At 39.8% G+C, this 10,510-nt stretch overlaps 1 protein-coding gene across 1 annotated transcript; it reads left to right on the top strand.

The window, feature by feature from the left end:
- Nucleotides 1–1,028: 1,028 nt before the first annotated feature.
- LOC121504246 (G-protein coupled receptor 4-like) lies at nucleotides 1,029–7,887 on the top strand. Its single transcript, XM_041778943.1, has 4 exons — nucleotides 1,029–1,157; nucleotides 2,314–2,571; nucleotides 5,952–6,139; nucleotides 6,228–7,887. The coding sequence occupies exons 2-4, from the start codon at nucleotides 2,329–2,331 to the stop codon at nucleotides 6,751–6,753; spliced, it is 957 nt and encodes a 318-aa protein (XP_041634877.1). The 5' UTR covers nucleotides 1,029–1,157; nucleotides 2,314–2,328; the 3' UTR covers nucleotides 6,754–7,887.
- Nucleotides 7,888–10,510: the final 2,623 nt, after the last annotated feature.

Genomic DNA, 10,510 nt, shown 5'->3' with positions numbered 1-10,510 from the left:
GGGTTAGTAAAGTTATTCTAGTTATTCAAGTTATTCACCTGTTCTGATGAGCAGTCAACAGGTGCGTCACTTTAAATGAAGTTTACGCAAAGCATTGTGGGTCGTCTATTCATCTCTCCTTTGGTAAAGGATGGTCCAGTGTTTCCTAGGCTAAAGGAGATAAAGGAATTAATGAAGCTCCTTTCCTTACCATTTGGAGAATTCCAACAGTCCTTATCATGGCCGACACTTAAATACTTCCGGGTCGTTTCACTCAGTTAGGAACCTTCCTAAGCAAAATGGACTTTTTGAACGCACTGAGACCGGACCGTCTCAGTGCTGCGACCTGGTCTAAAACCAGACTATAGACCGGACCGTCTCAGTGCTGTGACATGCTCTGAAACCATCCTGGAATTTCTTAGTCGTCATTGTGAGACATAAAATATAAAAGCTGTGTAGAAACCACATCAAGCTGTTTTCATCTGGGATAAAATTTCCACTGAAAAGGACAAGAACACCGACTCAATACTACTAAAATAATTAAAAATCTCTCTCTGGATTTTAAATACGGTCTAGGCTGTGATATTTTCCCTGATGTCCCTGACTGTGATGTTTAAAGAAACTGAAAACTCCTCACATAAATCCTGAGAATCATCAGTTAAATGTGAAGGGGAGGGGCTGGTGATGGACTCTAACACCTTAAATAAAACTCAGGGATCAGAATGATTGGAGAAAATTAAAGTAGAATAAAATGCTGCCCTACTGAAGTTGAGAGGGTGATTATATTCATGCTAAAGTCATGCAGTCAGGACCCTTGAATATTTTTTCGTGTGTGTCAGAACACACACACACAGTACCAGTGAATCTACAGAGACGAGAAAATGCGACAGTCTCTCCTGCGTTTCTGGTAAGATGAAAAGTATTAAAGAGGAACAGAAGAAACCACAAAGAAACCACCTACCTCCATGGAAGGTCTCTGCTCTCTTATTTCTCATGGTTTGTGATGATGTTAGTTTCTGCCTTTCACAGTTGGCACATAATCATTCATGACTCATTATTTTCTGACTTCCTTGAAAGAGCAGGGCTATATCATGAGTGAATGTGATCACTGACCATAATCAGCAAAGACAGTTTGGATGCAGAGAAACATCAGACATCAGTGAAGAGACTTCATCCAGGTAAGATCTGCTCACTGAAACATCTCTGAACTGTCATCTTATTACAAATACTATTTAAGGATTTAGATGTTAGACACTTTTTGATAACTTGTAAATATTATGAATATAAATCCAAGCGTGTCTCTGTGATAGCCTGCAGGATTGTTTGAGTATCTCTCAGTATCAGCATCCTCCTCCATGATTCAAATGCAGTTCAAACTTTGTTAACAATCTCCTACACAGCCTCTATGATTGTTTTCAATCATAAAAAGGAGCAGAAAAAGCTGCATGGACTGTAAAAAAACAATAATTTCCTTCCTAAATCACAGAGATGATCATTCATACAGGATAAGTTTGACCTGTGGACCTCTGTGTGCTGAAATATGGTCGGTCATTTACTCTGGAAATTTTACTCCACAAATTACAGACATGGTTGATTTCATAGTGGAGTAAGATCACAGACGTCCTGCATGATTATTACAAATGACCAGAGGTCCATGGCTAATACTAGTCCCATATGAACAGGGCATAAGACCTGCTAAAAAAGATCTTTGATGACTAAAACAATAACTTACAGTAAGTTAGACCATTATTTTTGGAAGGTGATGAAATGAAAATCATTTACCTGAGTGCTACTCTCTCTCTCTCTCTCTCTCTCTCTCTCTCTGCCTTATACGGGTACAAAGAGTTTTTAACATGTTTTATATGCACTAATAATACTGTTATTGTTTCCTGTAAGTCATACATCTGACTGAAGCTCAGTCTTATAAATTACAGGCTCACACGCTGATGTTTCATTACTTAAGATGAGAATATTAGCAGAATATTTATCCATTTAGACATTAAGCTAGCATGCCATGTAGCCTGCAAACGCCTGAGAGACATGTCAAGAGCGTGCAGTTTGGTATGGTTATCAGATTCTAATCTATATGAAATGTTTGGAGGCGTCGTCTCCTGTAGCCTGAGAGTCTGAAGCTCAGTCACAGTGCAGAGCGTTCATCCACTCCTCACTCTGTGCTCACAGCACGGCTCACATGCATGAACAGTTCAGACAGGATGTCAGCTCTATGAAAATGTAACGTTAGAGGGCAAACTTAGACCAGCCTTAGACCAGAGGGCTCTGATAAAACTCTTGAAAGACAGTTTTTGGTCTAAATCTTGATCTCTGTGATTTCAGGTTTCAAGCTGAAGAATGGCAAACATCTCTGGTAACACCACCTTCCTGAATGTGACCACTGACTATTATGACTATTATGATGACCCTCTGGATGAGTATTATGACTACACCATCCCCATGTATGCAACCACTGACTATTATGAAGACCTTCTGAAGTATTATGGCAACCTCTCCTCCATCATGCATGCAGTGACATGTATCATCATTTCTATCGGCCTCCCTTTGTTACTCATGGTCATCTATGCTCTCTACTCTCTGGTATGTGTATTATGTCTTTATTTATTTGTTTATAAAATGTCAATTATATAAAAATGTCTTTGATATGAAACATTTCAGTGTAACAAATATGCACAACCAAAAATAACAGCAGAAATCAGGAAAGGGTCAAATCCATTTGAGGGCACTGTCTACCTGTATGCACACTCTGCTGTAAATTTACGAGGAAATTTCAACATCCTGTTATGTTTAAATACAGGACAACCCTGTAAAATAATGGGATAGAACAGTATTTTACTGTATTACTGCTTCAAGGAAAGAAAACAGTAATTTCTTATATTTTTACGTTGCATTTTTGGGAACAAGAAGGTGAGAGCACATGCTTGGAAGGAGAGTGAAGTTAGAAATCACATCATTATTGTAGTGAAAATTTGTTGATAATAAATTAATATTATCAAGTAAACCTCGTAAAGAATAGGGCACCACCACTTACGTGGATTGGTTATTTAATAACCAATAAAATATTGTAAATATTAATTAATCAAAACCTTTAATTAATTAACAAGAACATTAACTGTAAATCAATCTCATTTCTAAAGTAGTAAATTCTCATAACATTGACTCTATTTTTCTGCTTAATAGAATGAATTCCTGAACTACGACTGTCTTTTGAAGATTTATTATAAAATCACAAAATAACAGACATAAATCACAGGTTATATGAATAGATAATGTAAATGAATAAACAGAACATGACTAAATCTGGTAAAGAGAAAGGATGCTAACTTAGTTGGTGAGAGTGGATTATTTCCAATAATCCTAACAGAAAAATTTTATGCGACGTTAAGAATTTGGAGCGTGAATTTGGAAGAATAATAGATCTGAATTAATTTAGTGGAACTGTTGGAGACATCAGCACCAGAGAGATGAATTGGATCATACCAGCCATTCGATGGAGGCGAGGAGGAGAGGACCCGTCTGGAGGGGCCCGGAGGAAGGCGCCTGGCAAGTTCTAAATGCCCGAAGCTACCGCGTGCCAACTCTGGTCCGACCCGGATGGGTTCAAGCTGGGCCGCTGCAGCGCTGATGCGTCGCTCAAACTGTAGGGACGGCTGTACAGACTCTTGTCCACAGACTCTGGGAAGGATTGTCTCTCGTTCCAAAAACAGCTCTTGATCGTCCAATTAAAAAATCGGATAAACTCAAATGCATCGACACCACGTGACTGCTGGCTCACAGTGAAGTCGATTGTGTGATAAAAAGGAAAAACAAAAACTCTGCATTACAAAAATCTAGCACGAAGCTATAAAAAGGTTAGGAAAAATCTTGTACTGGATAAGAAAAATTCTAAGTCTGATTGTTTATCAGACTTGGCACAACGCTTGGATCAAGAATGGGCCTAGGAGGCCCAAGGAGACTCAACAGAGCTCTCCTCAGTGAGCATCTTCTTGGACTGTCCAGACCTGACCGCTTGAACTGCACACTTAACTCCACTCTCTCTGCTCTCTCTGAACTCTTGTGAGTTCTGAAGTTACTCTTATACAAGAGGGAGGGGTTTCGGTTTTGAAGCCCTCCCAGTGTTTGATTAAATCCACTCCACCAGATCATCAAGTTAATGGGATAATGTAGAGATAACACAACATGGTTATAAAACTCTAGAATACTATCAATAAACTATCACACAAACATTAGAAACACAGTTCATTGTTTATACGCACAATTATACATTAGAAAATGTTTCTGCATTTGGGTGTGACGGAACTTGACCACAAGGTGGCAATGTTGATCCAGGGACGATTTTCAGTCTCTGTTCGTCAACTTGGAGAAATACAACTAAATTATATCATAACCATAATTCAGTAAGGGAAGATGCCAGAGATTAGTATGACACGTCATTCTGTTCCTTGTAAACAGAGTCAACCAAATATGAACATGTCCTGTTAGAAACATAACATTTAAGAGAGTTTTTTTGATACTTCCAATCCTTGCAGCTTCATGTGGTTGAGATAACGCCGGGAATTTACGACGTGCGCCTGCTTTCTGCCACGGCTCTGTAGGAAGACAGAGTCCTTAGATTTATGAGGCGTAGTGCAGAGTTTCTTACAGCTTTCAGGAAGACAGGATTTAGTCTGAGGAGGTTCACCATTTGGTCGACCAATCGAAATATTCCGATTTTAAGGTGTTTATCTCTGTTGGGAGCTGTCTTTCATCAAAATGGCAGTTTAAGAGTCCTACTGCCTGAGAAACTCTTGTTTTTTGAACATGGTTCCTTGATAAGTTGTCAGTGTATTTATCAAGGATTCTTCACTGTTGGGAGATAGGGCAAAGGGTGGAAGACTTCACTCTCCGAGTGCATTTTCAGTTTATCAATTTTGCTAGAAAGGAATGCATTCACAGCAAAGTGTGGTATTTTGCTACAATTCACAGTAAAAATCTGCAAATATACCTCTCAGGAAAAAATGTAAATAAACAGTAAAAACCTGCTAATCTTCTCAACAGTATTTTCCTGTTAAGGTTTAAAATAACAGCTTTTTACTGGATTTACAGAAAACAGTAACTAACTGTGAATTTCAGCTACAGCAACATACCGTTAGTTTTAAAGTAACTTTCTGGCAACCGTACTGCCAGTTGTTTACCGTTTTTTTACAGGGGAATTTCTAAGAGTGCAAGTAGGACTAATTCTTGCTTGTTTATTTCATTATTATGGCCAGAGAAGGCTCATGGTCTAGGCATTCCTACTGTTTACATGGTGGTTTAAGATCATGATGGACACTTTACAAAGTCAAATATGCTCCAAGGTTTGGGACAGCTGATTGGGCCGTGGTGGGCCATGGTGTCCCCTACACTACACCAGAAACAGCGTACCATGGAGCTGAAAGTTGGCCTGACTTCAAAGTGAGTGGTGTTACTCAAACATGGTGTATGAATCAGGAGAAAAGTGCTCAGTGTACTACTGGTTAAAGAGGATGCTAATCCATACGTAGCATGATGCTAACAGAATACAATAGAAAATCTCATAGAGAAACCTATCCACTGGTCCATGGGCTCCCTGATCCCCTGTTTTTTATTTCTACACACTACTGGGTCTATCTATCTGATTAGCTTTTTTACTGACTACCATAAAAGGTGATGCTGGTCCCATAAACTTCAGCTGACTTTTAAAGTCATACTACTACTGAACTCATCTTTATTTCTTTTGTAGTTCATGTAGATCCCATCAGTGATGCTCAGTAGGTACAGGGAGGAGAAGCTGACAGCTTGTGTAAATAAACTCAAGACATAGAGAATGAGATTTGACTGAAAATGTAGACCAGGCTGTTACTGCAGTAGCTGTGCAGAGGTTGATGTCCATTCTGGATGGAGGACTACAGAACGTGTTTAGAACTTCTTCTCTTCTGTTTCTGTTTCTATATTTTCCTCAGGTAAAGAATGGTCAGGTGGCTCCAATCTACATCATCAACCTTTTCATATCAGACCTCATTCAGTTCTGCTGTATGATCGTTGAGGGGTCAGGACCTGAGGGAGAGATGATAGAGAACATTGTGACCTGTATTTATGATTGTGGTCTATCCACTAGTGTTGGCTTCATGCTGTGTATTTCACTGGAAAGGTAACTATCTATTTAAATAGTATTAAATATAATATTTCTGTAGTATTGTGCATCTTTTCAGAGATAATACGTCCATCTTGTTTTGCAGATATTTGGTCATCGCCCACCCACTGTGGTACCGCTTCAGACGAACCATCAGGATCTCTGTGGCGGTCTGTGTTGTAGTCTGGATCATACCTGCCATCTTGATTTTTACTGTGGTTCCCTGGGTTTCTTTGGTTGTCACAGACGTCATCTCCTCCATCTTCTTCATCACTCCCCTCCCACTGTTCATCTTCTTCCTGGTTGGGACCCTCAGAGCTCTCTCTACTTCTGTCTCAGTCCCCTCTGATGAAAAACGCAGAATCGTGGCAATCTTAGTCCTGGTGCTGCTGATTTATACTCTGCTGTTCCTGCCTCACATTATTGTCCTCACTGCAGGAACATACATCCATGATTTCACTGTAATTGTCCTGTCCGACATGTTTCTAAGGCTGAGTCCACTTGCAGACTTACTTCTGTTTGTTTTCATCAAAAAAGAGACCTTTGGGAAGCTTTGGTCCTCTGTGCACTGTTGCAGAAAGGAGAACCATGACACCAACAACACCAACACAATCAGTCTAGACCATATATAGACCAGTCGTTATCAGTTAGGGGGGCGGAGCCAAAAAGTAGCTGATTGAGCTGTTTTCAGAAGGTCACAAATATGGGGGCCAGAAGTTCTGGATGTCTGAGTGAGCCCATGTTTCTATTTGATTGACTCCATTTTCCCATAATAAGGAGTAAATTTAGGTTGTTTCCCAAAGATCTCAACTATTTCTCTCCTTTGTCAGGATGACAAACCTGAGTTTCCCAAGATAACAAGGTCATTCCTCCAGAAATATCCCAAACTTCCCTTTTCATGTGAAAGTGGAGTAAAGTGACTTGAATGCATGCTTGTCCTCTGCTCCAACCATTCTTTCTAGGGGTGGGTAAAAATATTGAGTAATCGATGCATTGCAATATTTCCTCCCCAATTCAGTATTGATTCACCAAATCCCCTGAATCGATTCACCTCCTGGCCAGTGGGGGTCGCTGTGCATGTGATCCGCATTGTATGGACGGAGGCCGCACACGACCAACCATAACCATGTTATGTGAGGTTTATCACAATTTCCAAGAGGAAAAAAATATTATTTAAGTTTACATGCACTTTACTTTTCAGTGTTTATACAGAACTGTCATGTTTTTTACTTTTGTACTTCATTTACAGAAATAAGTTATCATTGTGCAAATTTTTATGTTCAGATGTTTTATTGCTCAAAAATGTGAGGTGACTTACCACATATGTTCACATGGTCATGAAAATAATTATTAAAAAATTGTCAACAGGTTATTTGTGTTTTTCTACTTCTTACTGAGTCGACATCATAGCATTTAAATCAACATCGAATCGAATCGAATCGATTTTGAATTGAATCGCAACCTGAAGAATCGAAATCGAATTGAATCGTGAGGTTCTGAACAATACCCAGCCCTAATTCTTTCAAACATCTTTGTTTTGTGCTGTCTTGCTGTTCAGTGGTGTTTTGTTCCTCCTAAACTGCAACATCTTTTTATTCAGTACATTTGAGTGGTTGAACATTAGTCTAAATGTGGACCAGGATTCTCATGAAGAAGGTAGGGGAGTGTCCTGAGGATTAAGAAAAGAGGAAACACGCCACAAATGTTCTCCCTAAACATTATTTGTTAAGCTGTGCATTTAATACATAGAAATGAATATTAAAACAGCTGTGCTTATCTACTCTCTACATTGTTTTATCAGTAGAAGTTTTCCTGTCCAGTTTTAGTTCCACATCTTCAGGATGTGATTCAGAGAAATTTCATTGTATTGTTACTCCAATAAAACTATTTCAAATTCATTCAATTCCTTTTCTTGTCAATAAATATGAAGATAAAAACTAAAATCTGACAAATGTAACATCACCTGTCGGACCGGGGACTGGAGCAGCCAGTCAGCGTCAGATGATGTCACGCCTAATTCAGCAGATAGAGAAAAGACGGCCACATACACACAGCAGGCACAGCCACATTCTCCACAACAACAAAATATCATGTTAACAACAAAAGCACATTACCACCATGGTCCTAACAACAATCTGATCAGGAACACACCATATGCATTCTGGAACCTGCGCCTCTGAAAGTGGCTGCAAAGTTTGGTGTCTCTTACCTCTTTTCAATTTTTGCTGTGTTTTTTCATATTTTTGTCGTTTTTTTGTCAGCTGCTGATGGACATTTCTGCTGGGAGAAGAGTTTATTCAAGAGAGGAGCTTCTTTCATTGAGACAGAACAAATCTGGACAACAACATCCATTCCAATGGACATCTTGAGGCATTTTCATGGTTGCTGTGCTGGTGCAAAGGTGAAGGCAAGGAAATGGAGATATAAGCCCTTTCTTCCATCAGTCATTGCATGATACTGTTGCTAGGATACAGACTCAACATCCTGAGGCACTTGTAATAATATTAGGAGACTTCAACCATGTCAGCCTCTCCTCTCACCTGACTGGATTTACACAGTTTGTTAACTGCCCTACCAGAGAAAACAAAACCCTAGACCTGCTGTATGCCAATGTCAAAGAAGCTTACAGAGCTACTGCCTTACCACCACTGGGCAGGTCAGATCATAACTTGGTTTATCTGCAGACCTGTTGCAAACCTTGTGTGCTGAGGCAGCCGGCAACTAAAGTCAAAATCAGAAGATGGACTACTCAAGCTAGTGAAGCTCTAAGGGACTGCTTTGAATCAACAGACTGGAATGTGCTGCTGGAAACAGATGAGGATAGTAAGAACACTGACAGACAGGTTGATTGTTTTACTGAGTTCATCAACTTCTGTAGAGACACAGTCATACCTACAAAGACTGTTCGCTGTTTCCCCAATAACAAACCCTGGATCACAAGCGACATAAAGGCAATCCTCAACCAGAAAAAGAAAGCTTTTAGAGACGGTGACAAAGAACGGCTCAAAGAAGTGCAACATGAGTTGAAGAGGAGACTGAAGATGGCAAAGCTGGAATACAAAAAGAAGACAGAGAGGAATCTTCAACACAGCAACATCCGTGATGTGTGGAGAGGAATCAGTACCATCTCTGGACAACAATAAAAAGATAAAGGAGCCAATAGTGGGTGATGTGGAAAGATCTGATGAACTCAACCTGTTCTTCAACAGATTTGACACTGTGGACACACCTACTTCCACTGCTGCTCCTCCTTCTTCTCCTCAACATATGGAAATCCCCACTATAGCTCTTCCTTCTCCTTCTCCTACAAATGTCTCCACAGCTGCAGCCACCTCGCTTCTAAAACCTGTACCCTTCTCTGTCACAGAGACAGGGGTGAGGTTGGAGCTTGGGAGACTTTGCTCTGGGAAGGCAGCTGGCCCAGATGGTGTGTGTCCAAGGCTGCTTAAAGACTGTGTTGTACAACTGTGTCAACCTCTCCACAGGATCTTCAACCTGAGTCTACAGCTGGGGCGAGTGCCTGCTCTGTGGAAAACATCCTGTATTGTACCAGTACCAATAATCAAATGTCCGACTGAATTAAATGACTACTGACCTATTGCCCTTACCTCACACATCATGAAAACTCTGGAGCGGCTGATTCTATTCCTACTGAGGCTTAAGGTCAAAGACAAACTCGATTCCCTGCAGTTTGCATACAAAGAACACATTGGAGTGGACGATGCCATCCTCTTCATGCTTCACTGTGCCCTGTCTCATCTGGAGGAACCTGGAGTTTATGTGAGAATCATCTTCTTTGATTTTTCAAATGCATTCAACTCCATCCAACCCACCATACTCAAAGACAAGCTAGGGTTGCCACCTTTCCTAATCCTCAGGGCCACAGCCATCATGGGCCAAAAAAATAGGGTGCCTGTACCATGACTACTGTATTACCACTCTGAGTTTTGTCATGTAGGCCATTGTTCACTTTTTGGAGTGTTTTTAAAATTACAGAATTCAATTATGTAACTTTTGAGGGAATTACTGTAAAATTACAAATTAAAATACAAATTGTATCTGTTACTAAGTAAAATAATTAAAACAAAATTTTATGACATGGTGGTCCAAACTTCCCATCACTTGACAGCTGTTTGACCTCTGCTGCCACCAGATAGTCAGTAGCACATTGTGGCTGACCTTCTTTTTTTTTTTTTTAAAGTTAATATTTCACATTTTAACCCCAACCCTCCAATATCAAAAGTAATTATGTATTACTCCTTTAAATACACTTTAAATGAATTAGTTTTTAAGTTTACTGGAGTAGATTTACAGACCAGTTATTTTACCTCTACTTGAGTAAATGTGATTCAAAGACACTGCACATTTACCTTAGTATATTCATTCAGT

This window comes from Cheilinus undulatus, linkage group 22 (genome assembly GCF_018320785.1).
Source record: "Cheilinus undulatus linkage group 22, ASM1832078v1, whole genome shotgun sequence".
Classification (NCBI taxonomy): Eukaryota; Metazoa; Chordata; class Actinopteri; order Labriformes; family Labridae; genus Cheilinus; species Cheilinus undulatus.
This window is presented reverse-complemented; position numbering and strand designations above follow the sequence as displayed.

What these genes read in the sequence shown, in the direction of transcription:
- LOC121504246 (XM_041778943.1), top strand. Translation starts at nt 2,329, where the DNA reads ATGGCAAACATCTCTGGTAACACCACCTTCCTGAATGTGACCACTGAC. An exon ending in TCTATGCTCTCTACTCTCTG is followed by an intron (nt 2,572 to 5,951) that starts GTATGTGTATTA and finishes TATTTTCCTCAG; the next exon opens with GTAAAGAATGGTCAGGTGGC. An exon ending in CTGTGTATTTCACTGGAAAG is followed by an intron (nt 6,140 to 6,227) that starts GTAACTATCTAT and finishes CTTGTTTTGCAG; the next exon opens with ATATTTGGTCATCGCCCACC.